The 15,144-nt window shown below is 35.2% G+C and overlaps 2 protein-coding genes across 2 annotated transcripts; one reads left to right on the top strand and one right to left on the bottom strand.

Annotated features, from left to right (window-relative positions):
• The first annotated feature begins 739 nt into the window (after positions 1–739).
• LOC147549948 (uncharacterized) lies at positions 740–3,549 on the top strand. The gene is made up of 2 exons (XM_086671268.1): positions 740–1,876; positions 2,979–3,549. The coding sequence occupies exons 1-2, from the start codon at positions 1,076–1,078 to the stop codon at positions 3,174–3,176; spliced, it is 999 nt and encodes a 332-aa protein (XP_086527394.1). The 5' UTR covers positions 740–1,075; the 3' UTR covers positions 3,177–3,549.
• A 1,300-nt stretch (positions 3,550–4,849) lies between these two features.
• On the bottom strand, positions 4,850–9,706 carry LOC147549947 (uncharacterized protein At5g01610-like). The gene is made up of 3 exons (XM_086671456.1): positions 9,264–9,706; positions 6,337–6,391; positions 4,850–5,500 (listed from the first exon to the last, which is right to left on the bottom strand). The coding sequence occupies exons 1-3, from the start codon at positions 9,348–9,350 to the stop codon at positions 5,130–5,132; spliced, it is 513 nt and encodes a 170-aa protein (XP_086527582.1). The 5' UTR covers positions 9,351–9,706; the 3' UTR covers positions 4,850–5,129.
• Positions 9,707–15,144: the final 5,438 nt, after the last annotated feature.

The following is a 15,144-nucleotide window of genomic DNA, read 5'->3' as shown; positions in this document are numbered from 1 at the left end:
CCTTGTTGTTTCACAGGCGGTTCAAGTGGGACTACCAGGAGAGGGGTTGAGTATACTTTTTGTTAGGAATACATCAGGAATTGAATTCTCATTTCTTGTCAAACCAAACATCAAACTACAATAATTTGATTCTTAGGAATCACGTTACGGGAATGTGATTTACAAGAATCACATTCAATTTTTCGCGCGCCAAACAGACCTAAGGATTTAGGATGTTTAAAATTAGGCAGTTATAGTTTTATTTCATCTTAATGATGTATCAATATGCCTTATAATGTCTCTTGTAATCCATTTAAACAAAAAAATAAAATTTATGATGCTTTGTTCTTGAAAAATCGACTATGACTTATGTTAGTTGTTACAAGTCATTGATACATCATCAAGATTTGATAAACACAATAACTGTCTAAATTAAATCAATAATGAAAGAGGCCTAAAGCCTAACAACATGAAAGAGGTCAAAGCCCGACGAAATTATTACATTATTTATACCTTAATAACCCAAATTCAATTGAATTATTAGGGTTTTCACCTAAAATTCGAAGCTACGATCCCTACGATTTTAGAGTTTATGTCAACACTATCAACCATTTGGGCTGACAAAATCTATGATGTTAAATGTAGATCGTCGATCTATTTACATCGTCATGAATAGACGGTTAATAGGTTCCCACTAGAAATTTTGTCTTGAATACAGTAAGTTGTTAGAATTTGTTTGTCATTTTCCAAGATCTAAGGAGATAAGATAAAAAAAAACTGCCATTTTTCAATCTCGGGAAAAACCCTAAAAATAATGTAATCCCGGTTGCTTGTAAACTTCAATCTCTTTTTCTTCTTGGCCTCTCTCGGTTCTAAATCTTTCTATCTCTAGCTTTGATCCTTTCCCCCTCTCTGGTTAGGACTTTTATCCCCCAATCTCTCTCCTCCTTCTCTCTCTCTAATCACCGCCTATGACTTGAAAAATTCCCTCTCCAAAGAAATGGGTGTCCATGGAAATAACTTGAAAAACTAGTCCAATACAATAGAAAGGTCAGATTTTTATCCAATTAGATCTCTCTTCTCTTTGAATCCCTTAATGGCTACCACTGAAGCATCACCCAAATTCCAAAACCCAGAGTTCCGTTCAAGCCCTAAAGAACAATCACCATCACCACCATTAGATTTAAATCGAGAAATCACAGTATCATCATCAACCCACGATGGACTTCAATTTTGGCAATTCATGGTAGCAGGATCAATTGCTGGTGTTGTTGAACATACAGCTATGTTCCCTGTAGATACTCTTAAAACTCGTATGCAAGCCCTAGTTTCTTGTCCAGCTCGACCTGTTGGATTAGGGCAAGTTTTTCAATCAATCGTTAAAACAGAAGGTCCCCTTGGACTTTACAGAGGAATTGGAGCTATGAGTCTTGGTGCTGGTCCTGCTCATGCTGTTTATTTCTCTGTTTATGAATTCTGCAAAGAACAATTTTCAGGTGGAAACCCTAATAATTCAATTGCTCATGCTTCTTCTGGTGTTTGTGCTACTATTGCAAGTGATGCCATTTTTACACCAATGGATATGGTAAAACAGAGATTACAATTAAGTAGTAGTCATTATAAGGGTTTATTAGATTGTACAAAAAGGGTTTTAAAGGAAGAAGGATTTAGGGCTTTTTATGCTTCTTATAGAACTACAGTTTTAATGAATGCCCCTTTTACTGCTGTTCATTTTGCTACTTATGAAGCTTCAAAAACTGGATTAATGGAAGTCTCACCAGATAGTGCAAGTGATGAAAGATTAATAGTTCATGCTACTGCTGGTGCTGCTGCTGGAGCTTTGGCTGCTGCAGTTACAACTCCACTTGATGTTGTTAAAACCCAATTGCAATGCCAGGTACTAATTCTATTAATGATTTGAAGTTTCGAGCTCATGTTTGAATCAATCATTGTTACTTCTATGTTTTATTCGAGTTCTTAGTTTCGACATCTTCCGATCTTAAGGTACTTACTACTTAGGTTACTATTTGATTCTTATGGTTTACTGAGATTGGGAATTGATGACCTTTAAATGTCTAGTTAAAAACTACAAGGTCCTTTAATGTTATATCCCTCCTGATTTTGATTCATTGCTTAAAACAAACTCAAATTTAGATCAAGTTTATTGGGGTCTTACTCAGTTAATATGTTGAGTTCACGTAATTATCTATCGAACTCCGGAAGGGTTTCTATGGAAGACATAAGTAATCCATTGTCTGCTTTAACTCGAGCAATAAAATAGAGTTACTCCCGATTTATGCATCAAAAGGAAAAGGTTGATGAAAGTTCCGCACTCGGGATTGCGAAGGGAATAGATAGGATAAATTTTTTGGAAATATCTTGTCAGTTGTAGGGTTTGGAGAATATCTATAGACTAGTGATTGAATGACAAATGTTGTGGAATTTCAGTCATGACATTTATTTGCAAGGTTATCTAGTCGTCGTACTATAGTGATTGTTTTGACTATTCCCTGTTAAATGGTTCACTGCCCTAGAATTAGAAGGTGAGTCCTATGGTGTATCCCTTTTTTGATATCATTTTCTATGATTTCTAAAAGTGGTTTAGGTTCGAATTTTACTGTCTTTTTCCTCTTTTCACACCTTCCAATCTGTTTTCAAGGTTTCCATGGATGTTTTACAAGCAATTACAGCCATGAATTTTTAAATTTTATTCAAACATTGGTTTATAGTTGGCCAGATTGTCCACATTCAACAAGCAAGTTAACATTGAAGTTTCTTTCGTAGCAGGGTTGTGAGGAAAGCAAAGAGTACTTATCATATAGAATTTGTTGGTTTCATGTGAATCCTATTGCTGCCTCAGAGGTCCCTTTTAGTTAGGAAATTGGACAGTTCAACTAGTTTTCGATGCTTTGCTATTTCTTTAAAATGTGGTAGAATTTGTTTCCTCTATTCATAACTTAGTCTACTAAGCTAACAACTATTCTCGGTCTTCTGCTCAGGGTGTATGTGGATGTGACAGATTTACTAATAGTTCGATTAGGGATGTTATCCGGACCATAATTCGAAAAGATGGTTATAAAGGACTTATGAGAGGATGGAAACCGAGAATGCTTTTCCACGCTCCTGCTGCCGCTATCTGCTGGTCTACTTACGAAGCAGCAAAAACCTTCTTTCACGAAACAAATATCAAAAAGTAAGAATATTTTCTACGAAAAAAAGATTTAGAGGCAAAGAAATACTTTCTGATGTTCTTGTTGTAGAAACAAATAACATAATATATAATCAAGACTACAGAGAATAACTGCGACCCGGATGAGAAAAACGAAGCGAATGGCATACACACAATCTCTTCAATATGAGATTTTTCTTTTAGTGTTAGTTTTGATCGATTTAGATAGAAATTTATTTGTATTTGTATAAATTCTGAGATATCTTTTAGTCATACTAGTTTTGAATGAGATATCTATTGATGTGGTTGAATACATTTGGTTGAGAATTTTTACCTTTTACTATGATTTGTATTGGTTATAACTTCAATAGTTCCTCAGATATGAAGTGTTTTTTTTTTTTACTCTGACCCCACTCCTGGGTTGAATTGCTCATGTAGATCTTCTTTTGACGATTTAATATATTTTTGTTGGGATATGTAAGTTGATTAGGCACATCACTTGCACCTGCAGACGCAGCCAACGCCGTCGATCATAAACCTATTCCAAGCATATCCTATATCTATACAAATATAATATAATGATAGTTTGTTTTTTCACTGTAAATATGAGAGAAGATCGAGAATGTGTTATTTCGTCTTTACAAAAGAAAAAAAAATAAGACTAATTCGTTTTGACATGCTTACTAACAAAATCGTTCGGTAACCAGTCGTTTATTTAGAAAAATTCAAAAGCTCAACATGAAGGGGAAAAGGAAATACTAATAGTTACTTGGTCACGAAGATCTACCACTATACTCACTATGATCGGCCAGCCAATTGATATTCATAGTGGAAAAGAACATTTGCTTATTTATATAACAGATCATAAGGTGAGTCACAAAATGGGACAGTTTGCGTCGATTTGGTAGTACTTTGGGGCTTGCATGGAAACAATGCTTCACCCTGGATGTCCAATCAAATGTTGTGCCTCAAAGCATGTTGCTGATAACCAACTAGCTCTGGGTCCAAGATCCTTTTCATCCATAAGACCATAACCACAGCTCATCCAATGATTTTTCAACATAACTCGGTTCGGACTTTTACTTACTCTCACCCGTACTTCATCCTAGTCGCCGACAGACCAACCAGGTGTAGGTGCGTAATTAGTGAAATTGGCCTACGAAGACTCGTTTTCGCTACAGCTCCAGTGGGTTCCTTAACCAAACCACTGTCTATCATTACTTTGAATGACTTGGGAAATATAACTCGGTTCTGTCTCAACCCCCAGCGGCCCAGCTTATGGCTTAGAAGTACTTGATTTTACCACAAAACTACTTCGCATTATCGAAGACTAGCGTTTGGAGCCAAACTTCCCCACCACATGTTTTTTGTAGCAAAATGTTAGATCTTCCCCCAACAACAAAACTCTTTTAGCAAAATCATCAAGGGTAACACTTCAATTTCATGTCGCTATATTACCACTCAAATTGTATCAGTGGTTTAACGTACAACAACAGCACCAGTGGTCTAGTGGTAGAATAGTACCCTGCCACGGTACAGACCCGGGTTCGATTCTTTCATGTTCTTTTTCTCTTTTCTAATGACCCTAACTGACTTCAACAAAAAAAAAAAAAAAAAAAATAATGACCCTAACTGATTTCATCTGGAATAAGGGTACTAGTTTTACGATTTCAAATGAAGCAATTAAGTCTACAAAAAAGATTAGACAGATAAAAATCTTATAAAAGATAAGCCTTTAAATCATTATGCATCAAACTAGTACACACACCTGGTTCTGAAATACCGCACAAAAATACTGATTCCGATATTGGAAATAGGATTACAGCTAAAAAAAAACACAAAGCAGGATAATACTGTCAGACTCTTGATGGCCCATTCATTCCCCGTCAGAGAAGAAACGAAGGTATTGAAAGATTTCTCTTAAATTTCCAAGTGCTTTTTAGGCTGATATTTTCGTAAAAGTATATACACATCCAACTTTCTAAAACTTTTCAACAGTGAACCCGTCTCTGAGGACCTCATAAGCTTCCCTACTCCTGGTTTTCTTGATGCCTGTCATGAAATGGACCTTCGATCCTGCGGCTGAGATTGAGGTTACTTTCGCCCAAATCATCACTTTTGTTTTAATTCCATCAATATCGACTAGCTTTCCTTTTTCCAGGTAACCGGTGACAGTGGTAAAGAATCGTAAGACTGATGAATCTCTGTATCCGACTTCACAAATGGATGGAATAAACACAATTATCTTTCTTGTCTCTTCATTGAACTCATAGTTCGTTGCATCTCGAGGGAAGATACCCACTGGCAAGTCATACTCTTTTAACAACTCCGGCAATGGCTTTTGCATCTTTCCTGTGAATAACAAAACTCTGTTTTGTCAGAACTTGTAGGAATATATTAAGCAAGGAGAATAAATTTGTGTGATCCAAATATAGGAGTTCATCTAACAGCTGCGATAACCTTTCTAAACAGTGAATAAAAGCTTGTACGAAATCAGAAGCGCCCCAAATATAAACTTTAAAAGGTGGGGTTTGGAAAATTCAAACATACACAAACTAAGCGCTGGTCAGCCATTAACGTAAAATGACATCAAATTTGGCAATTGAACTGAAATAAGTCATCCAATCAACTATAGGGTTGCAACTAACAAATATATTATTCCGATACACATTTTTATAGGCATCTTCACCGTGCCCGTTTTTCTAACACGGGCAAATAGTACCAAACGACCAGCAGACCTTAACTTAATGTAAAGAGAACCAGAACCCAATATATAGCCCGACAAGACACCAATGGAAAGTAAACAAAACAAGAGAGACTATTTCACTGAAACAAAGGTCAAGGGCTTCAATTTTGTGTACGAGATTTAATCATAATTGTCCATTAGATGGGGCCACTGCCCACTGAAATCTATCACATTATGAGCATATTATGGATTAATATCATAAGCTCCAAATTTGCGTTAACAATTTGAGACATTCAAGCATTAAAAGCTGAAAGTGTGTGACATTGACAGCGTAATTATTCAATTAGCTACCCACATGAAAAATATTAGTAGCACGAAAAAGGCCAATTTGTTGAATTTTCAAATAGTTTACCTTTCTGGCCTGGATTAGTATTGGGCAAGGACAACAAAATGTGAGAAACAGTTATAGAAAACATAAACTAAACCAAGGATAAGTATGCACCTTTGAGTTTATTAACCAACCATTTAGCTCCTCCTTCAATACTGGACGATAACGACTAAAACCATAGAAAATAAATTGTCAAAGACATAACTAGTAATTGTTTGTTTGTCGAAAGAACCAGAAAAAGAATGAATTCATCAAGGCAAAGAAAACGATATCATTATTTTATTGTTTTGCCATTTGCTTACTCCACCAGTTATCCTACTCATATGTAACCATGAGTAATTCGAGTTTAAGCAAATGAAGATCCTTGAATCATTATCTGCAGTGAGACAAACACAAGCATACATGTGCAGTCTGTTTGCAAACCACTGAGACACAGTTGAAGTTCTCATAAACACCTCCTTAAAATCAGTCATGTTGTTTGGCTCCCTAAGGATCCAAGAATTACTAAAAATTGAACAAAAATTAATAAATAGGAAAATACAAATCCCTGCTGTCATTCGAACCAAAATTTGTGATACAGTTCGCACACCATATAGAGAACACTACAAATGTAGATTAGAAAGAAATTAGAATGATGATTCAAATCCCTTCTCTCATTGGTATGTTTTTGCCAATAAGATACCAATGAATACCCAAACGTGCAATCTGAAACCACCCTCTCTTTTCTTTGTTAGGAACCTGCTTTTAGGTTAGAGGAAACAATCCCATCTCACTCCATTATGGTTTCACCATCTAAAGACCCTTCATCAGGTTATCTTAGTCCAAATTTCAATTATAAATAGTTCTAATTAGCAGCTTATCTTCAAATAGAAGTCCATAATTCTGCTAATTAACTATGATCTGAGACAATCTGCAAAATTCCAACTTGAGGCCTAATTTATCCTCTACTTCACGTTCAAATCATTGTATTTTTTTTTGGAAGACGACTACGATCTACGTACGTCGTGATATTTGGCATTTGATACATCATAGATGTGATAAACTCGATAACCGCCCACTCAAACACTAACAAGACCGGGCCTATAGCCCAACAAGACAATAGCCTGAAGCCCAACAACATTATTTATACCCTCATAATCCCAATTCAAATAACCAAAGATTCCACCTTCTCTGGGATTCGAACCTGGGATCTCCAGGGCTTTCTGGAGTTTATGTCAACACCTTGGAACCACTCGGGCTACCAACTGTTGACCGTTCAAATCATTGTAGGTATGTTAAGTTCTTTGTCGTCCGACGTGTTTTTTCATTTTGAGTGACATGGAGCATGTGTGGTCCTAGCTCTCATACCATGTTAAGTTTGTGGTCATCCAACTCAAAATCAATTGGCTGTAAGTGGAGAGGACCTAGACATTAGAGCAGGTCAACCAACCGATCTCTTCAGACGACCCGGGGTTTAGGGTAACCGTTAGATTTGCTCTGACGGCTAGAAATGGGTTCAACCCCTATAAATGGGGGGTTGAACCCATTCATTCATCTCATCCCACTCTCAATCTTTCTATCTCTTTCAATTTCTTTCTCTCTAATCTCTTCGAATTTTTTTCTATCTTTCCCATTCAATCTCTAATTTCGATCTTCCTATAATGGATTCCCGAGATGTTAACGGAACGTTCGGCAAAAGTTTTATGGAAATGTTGTCTTCTTCTTTCTCGTCGGTTGAATTAGGAGATGATGATGACGAAGAAACATCTCCACACGTTCCTTCGACATTAGATGAAACTTTTGATGATTATTGTGGACAAGAAGACACGACTTCAACCAAGATAACTAAACGGGAACTGTGTAAGATATTTTACTTACTAATTCTTTTTTGAAAATCAGATTTGATGCGGTTGTCAGAAATATAAAGTATTTTGGCAAAAAATAGCGGCAGAATATAATGAGCATGCAAAGCATCAATGTATACACGGGAGTTCTAAATCTCGTTTCAGTGAGCTAAACTTTGAATGTCAAAGTTTTATCTCTACTTTGAGGCTAGAGATAAAGTTCCAAAAAACGGGGAAAACGATTATGACCGGGTAACTATTCAAACTTTTAATCCCTTTATTTTTATCTTTTGACTTCATAATATAAGCTTAAAATAAATTTTGTTTATTTCAGTTACAAAAAGCACTTCAAATGTATAAAAAAAATCACAAAAGAAAAGGCTTTACATTTTAACATGTTTACAAAATTTGGATGACACACAACAAGTGGATGTCAGACATGTCAAGAAAGTTAACATCCGGCAAAAGAGATTCTAGTACCAATCTATCGGAGGAAAGACCAATTGGTCATAAACAAGCCAAAGCTAATATAAGAGTTGGAGAAAATTCCACACATTCTACTGCCAAAAACAAAGAAGTCAGTAGTTCTTCAAAACCTCTGATGGAGGGATATTGGGAAAAGAGAAACGAAGAAGGCCAACGGAGAGCAAAAACACTTGAAGAAGCTCTACGGGTTCAATAAGAAGCCCAACTGGATCAACAAGAAAACATACGAGCAGAGAGAGAATACAAGAACCGAAAAATGCAATATGTCAGAGATCAATATGGCGTGAACTTAATGATGATTGATGGTAGGACTTTCCGCGAAGATGGTACACGAATGCTTAAGGAAGCGCGAGACGCTTATTTATCCGGTCTTCCACGAGACCCAAGAAACTCCTTCTAGCTATCTTTAATAATCATTGTTGTTTAGTCGTATTTAAGTAGATTTAAATTTTTAATCAATTATTAGTTGTAATCAATGTTGTTTAACCGAACTTATTAAGTAAATTGGGAAATTAAAAATTCAAACTTTTGTTCATCACCCAGGAGGTTTTAACGCAATAATCAGTTAATATCAGAGAATTTTGCCCTAAAGTAACTAATTCGATCTAATACGAGATTAAAATAGCTATGCTGAGTGAAAAAGAAAAAATAATTGATTGAGAAACAAATTAAATTAGAGGCGACATACGAAAGTAAAACCCTAGATTTTCAGATTGGGTAAAAAAATCTTACATTGATGTCGTCTCCAACAGAGTCAATCTCCTTATTAGCTTTATTGCCTAACCAGTAGCTTCCAACCTTGTTCATAATCTGATCCATTTTGAAGCTTCGGAATTCAGAACGATTAGGTCAAAATGCCTTTCTCTTCTCCCACTTTGTTTCCTCCAGAACTCTTCAAACAAAACGAGAGAGAGAGAGAGAGAGAGAGAGAGTAGACTTCCGCGTCTATCTAGACTCTAGTACTACCAACTTTCTATTCACTTCACGTCTTCACCTACCTCTCTACAAATTCCCGCTCCTTTTACTGGTCGTGTGGTCATGATTATCCAATCAGGCTTCATTTTCGAAATCAACGGTTACAATGGCTACTGTTTAAGCACGGACTTTTCTAATGGTTTTTGGTAGAAGAAGAGGGAGTTCATTGAAGAGTCAACTTGCTCATCCTATGCCAACTTGACCAGGAGAGTCTTATGGGGATCATTTAATAAATAACTCAAACTATAAAAATTTGATAAAAGAACATAACAATAAACTTAATACTACTTCACAGTTCTTTTTGTAGTTTCTCTATCATTAACAACCCAAACTTTAATGTCAATTACCACCGCTAAAGTAACAAATACTACAAAATACGTAAGTGTATTATCATCGCTGACTTAGTTACAAGTTCTTAATGATGCCTCGAGATCTCATGAATGAAGTATGAACAAATAGCTTAAGTATGAGTATGTAAAATTTGAAGACAATGAGAAGATGGAGATAATGGCAAATATAGTGTCTGAAATCGAAAGAATTCATTCATCTTCAAATTACTATTAATGGAGATGATGTCAAGATGAATCCACAAATAAGCTAGTTAAAGATGAAGGAATACTGGTCATGTCTTAGACTCGATTTGAAGTTAAGTGTTATCCAACCTCTTTTTGGTTAAACATAGTTTTAGGGAAGAATGACAGTTTGTTTATCCCAATCATTTTATGGATTGATTTATAAAGGGTTATTTCCCAAATGACCCCCAACTTTGTGACCAGCTTCCTGCCTAGCCCCCTACTTTAGCAAAAATACCCATATGACTCCCTTTTTCAGTTACCGTTAACTTTCCGTTAACCAGTCATCATTTCTCTCTCTTCCATCGCCAACTCATAATCTTCTCCGGCGAAGGTCGCCGGCCGTGCAATTTTCCGGTCGGCGACCTTCAAACATTAAAAAAAAAATTATTTTATTTTCTCTCTCCTCTCTCTCTAAATTTTTTTTCTTTCCTCTCTCTCTCTCTCTTTAGAACACGAACAGACCTCTCTCTCTAGATCTGTTCTAGAGAGAGGAAAGAAAAAAAATTAGAGAGAGAGAGGAGAGAGAAAATAAATAAAAATTTAAATTTTTTTAATGTTTGAAGGTCGCCGGCCGGCGTCCTTCGCCGGAGAAGATGATGAGTTGGCGATAACGTGAGGTGGTAGAGAGAGGTAATGAGATGGAAGAGAGAGAAATTATGACTGGTTAACGGAAAGTTAACGGTAATTGAAAAAGGAGGACATATGGGTATTTTTGCTAAAGTAAGGGGGCCAGGCAGGAAGCTGGTCACAAAGTTAGGGGCCATTTGGGAAATACCCCATTTGTAAATAGGATTATTTCTCAAATGGACCCCAAATTTATGATCAGCGTCCCGCATAATCCCCTAGTTTATCGAAAACACCCACATGACCCTCATTTTGTCATTAACGTCAAAAGGTCATTATCTTTATATTTTCTCTTCCAATATTACCCTTCTTTTAATTCTTTGACATACTGAAGTCTCTTTATCCCTCTCTCTCATCATTTTTTTTAACTCCCTTTTTAAAACCATTTGAGAGAAAGAAGTAAAGTGAAAATTATACCAAGAAGAGTTCTATATTCATCTTCACATTTTTTTAGGGTTCCAAAGTCATCATCAAATTTCATCATCATCAGATAACTATCATCGGAATTTCATCATGATCATAAAAATTCATCATCAACAACAAAAAAAAACTTTAGGGATTTAATCCCAAAAATAATCAACAACATCAAATAAATTATCAAAATCATCAATATCCACAAAATCATCAAAATCTAGACCAGGCCAAATCGAAGAAGATGAACAACAAGACCTGGAACAGTGAGAGAGTGATATATCAAGAAGAAGATAAACCATAGAAAAAAATTCTGATAACCCTAAAATCGGATCAATCAGCACTCAAAGCTCGATCTTCATCTTAATTGTATGACTTGATTTCCATTATTCGTTGTTGGATTCATCAGAGATGTCGAAGTTCGGCACATAAGGATTTGAAATATCCAATTCTCGTGAAATCCTAGAAATTCAGAAATCTGATTTTTTGGATATCTTCTGCCGAATTGTCATCATCTTCTTTGTCATATTCTGTTTTGATCGAGATCTGAAGAACACGCACCTGCACCTGTGTTTGTGTCATAAACATTTTACTCCTCATACAAATATTCTTCGCTTGGATATCATGGATCTATTTCAATATGTGGAAGAAGAACAAGAAGAAGAAAAATGGTTTTCCAGATTCTCATCAGTAACGCACCTGTGTGAACAGAAGTAGTATACTGTTGAAGCACTAGGTCGATCAATTTTGTGATGTTGTTGTCGCGATGGTGATGATGATGATCTGAAGTCTCTGTAATAGCTGGATTCTCTGACTTGTATCGAGTGAGAGAGAGAAGAATGAGAGATTTTGGGGTTTGTCTTTCATTTTTCTCTCTGAAAAGATATTAGAGAAAGAGAGTTAATGGAAAAAGAAAGAAATGATGAGAGGGAGAGTTGAGTATGTCAGAGAATTAAAAGAAGGGTAATTTTGAGAGAGAAAATATAAAGTTAACAAGTTTTTGGCGTTAACTACAAAAAGGGATCATTTGAGTATTTTCAATAAACTAGGAGGTGAGCGGGAAATTGGTCATAAACTATGGACTATTTAGGAAATAACTTTTATAAACGCATAGAAATATTGTTCCCTATACTAAAAGAACCGCTCTCTCTTTTTATGCGTTACGTATAGAAGATATTGTTCTTCGTATACTAAACACCTAACCATTAAATAACTCGGTTATTTCTTTTTTGGGCCCTTAATTTGTGGCCATCTTCCTTTTTAGACCCATATTTTCTATAAATCAAGCAATGTTCTATTTTAAAAACTTTAGTCAACTTTAATAATTGATTTCCTTTTTGTTTCCTTAATTAATCTTCCTATAAAATTAATTCTCATGGTCTTTGGTAAAGGGACATAGTTAAATAGTATTGGGACCTTCTTAAAAATCAACTTTTTCATATTTTAAGTCCCTTTTCTAATTTGGTAAAGGGACATTGCTTTTAATGATTAAAATAAATAAATAAATATAGGGATTCAAAATTAAATTAAAATTAGCAATAGAAAAATATATCAAAATTTTTTGTCTCATTGTTCATCTTTCTTAAACCTTACAAACTCCACCATAAAACTCTACTTTTACCTTTTCAACAACATACAATCACCACTGTAACCTTGTTTATTCGTATTTAAGGCGTTTAATATGTCTCAAGACATAGATGATCCTTATCAATGAAATATGATGTTTCATGGATGGAAGATGATACTTCATTAAAGGACAATGATGTCTCATTAATACAAAATGGTTTTTCTCAATCTAATAAATTAATACAATCAATAAGTGTCAATGTTGGTGAACACTTGTCGCAAGAGGTAAGAAATTATTTGATATTTAATTGAAGAAAATTGAGTTCTTAGGTTATCTTTTCTTTGACATAATTTCGAGCACCTTTTTAATTGGTGAAGATGATAAATGTCGACAACTGTGGTCGAAATTCTGTTAGTTGGTCGATTTTTTTTCTTTTCCAAAGATTGTTTGTAATTATTCGTTTGTTTTGTTTTATATAGCCAAATATCTGTAATAACGGTGAAGGTTTCGAAAATGTGAAAGAAGACTAGGAGAAGTTCGGTTTGAGGAACTCAGTTTCTCACCTGATTTAGAGGAAGACAGAGAGGGAACTCGGTTTACACAGAAGCTGAAGAAAGGGATTTAGGGTTTTAGATATTGTTGGTCCTAAAATTTTTAATTGAAGACTTATTTTTATTTACAAAGGTTTTTTAAATAAATATGAAATATTTTGATGGACTTGTTTGTAAGCTAATGTCTACTTACTAAAAATGCCAAAGCTTTTACAATCCATGTCGCGATACACCTAAGCAAGGTCCCTAAACCAAAGACCATTCTCATATATCCCTTCTCTCTTCTCTGATGCCTGAGAAGTGGTCGTCAGCGACAGGATACTGACCAACAACCAACAATTTTCATGAGATAATTTTTTATTTCTTCTTCTTTTCTCTCCCTAACCTCTCACTTTCTCTCTCTTTTTAGCAGATCTAAGAAAAGATCACCATGTCTGAAGAAAAAGTGGGATAGAATTCCAAACACTAAGAGAATTAGCTCAGGCAGTTCGAGCTAGGACATCTGCCGCAAGATTGAATTTTTTCACCAACAAAAGTAAAAGACATTGAATTTTTTCACCAACAAAAGTAAAAGACAAGTCTTCAAACTTACAACAAAACTGTTAGAACTTTTTCAAAGTTGTGTGAGAGATACAACTACAAATGCCTGAGTTGAATCATTTAGGGTTATATATCAGTTCAAGTTTTACGACATCAATATATAGTGTCTCTCTTCTCGAGGAATCGACATTGCACCCATTGTATTCGATGATTATGATAATGTTGATTCTGGATATGTAACTTTTCTTTCATTCATTAAATGACGATGATGGTGATGATGATCTTTCATTCATCAAACTCCTAGATCTTTCTCATTCATCAAATTCTTTTTATGTTTGTATCTTAGATCTATAAAAAAGAAATTCTTAATATACTATGGTGATCGTTTCAGATCCATAACTTTGTGATGGCGGCCATCATTCTAGTGGCCCTCTCGGCCAAAGTACTAGTAGGCATAACGGCCAAGTCGTCGCCTAAGCCCGCATTAGTATAGTTACCGGTTTGAGTATTTAGGGTTTCCATGTTTTAGTATTTCAGTATCTTAGCAATCAAGGAAAGTATTCTTCAATAATTATCTTCTTTCTTTATTTGAGTCTATCTAGGAATCTATATAAGAGAAGTCGGGTCTGTCTTGTTAAGCATTGAATTGAATCATCAAATACAAATCAACTTTGATTACATCTTCTTCTTTAATTATTTCAGTTGTTCTTCGTTTATTTATCGTTTAATCGTTATTTCGTCAGCTTTATTTCATTTGTTTAGTTTAATAACAATGGTGGATTCCATTACTTTTACGCTTCCGCAACTATCTACATCAGTTGGTATTCAGAGCTTAAAGATTCTGGGAACAAAAGATGATTATTTTTTATGGATACATCTCCCCTTGAATGATGGAAATTTTTTCCACGTTTAGGTTGGGATCCCTTTCGAGATTCAAAACAATTCTACGTTGATCGAAAAGATTAAGAAAAATTAATACCGTTTCCAAAATTCCTCTATTCGACGGTCAATATCATATAGATTTTTGGATTCAACAGATGGAGGATTGGTTCATAAAACAAGATGTACATGTCGAAGATAAGGTTTTTGTCGTGGAACAACATATGTTCGAAAGAATTTATGAACTGATCAATGCAATGCAAGGAAGACTAATTGACGAAGGCAAAAAATTCATAGACGATTGGACCACATTGAACAGTATCTTCAGGTATGTTTTTCGTCCCTTGAATGAATATTTGGCATATGCAGAAACAAAGATTGAATCAAGTAGACAGTTCTCCAATGTTACTCTGGTCACCGCGATCGATGATATTGAAGAAGAAGTTCTTGAAAAAGGGAACAAAATTCTTTCAATGGTGAAGGAAGAAGAC

The sequence above is a fragment of the Eschscholzia californica genome, unplaced genomic scaffold (genome assembly GCF_041429995.1).
Source record: "Eschscholzia californica isolate CP2 unplaced genomic scaffold, dmEscCali1.0.p SCAF_3, whole genome shotgun sequence".
In the NCBI taxonomy this organism is placed as follows: Eukaryota; Viridiplantae; Streptophyta; class Magnoliopsida; order Ranunculales; family Papaveraceae; genus Eschscholzia; species Eschscholzia californica.
This window is presented reverse-complemented; position numbering and strand designations above follow the sequence as displayed.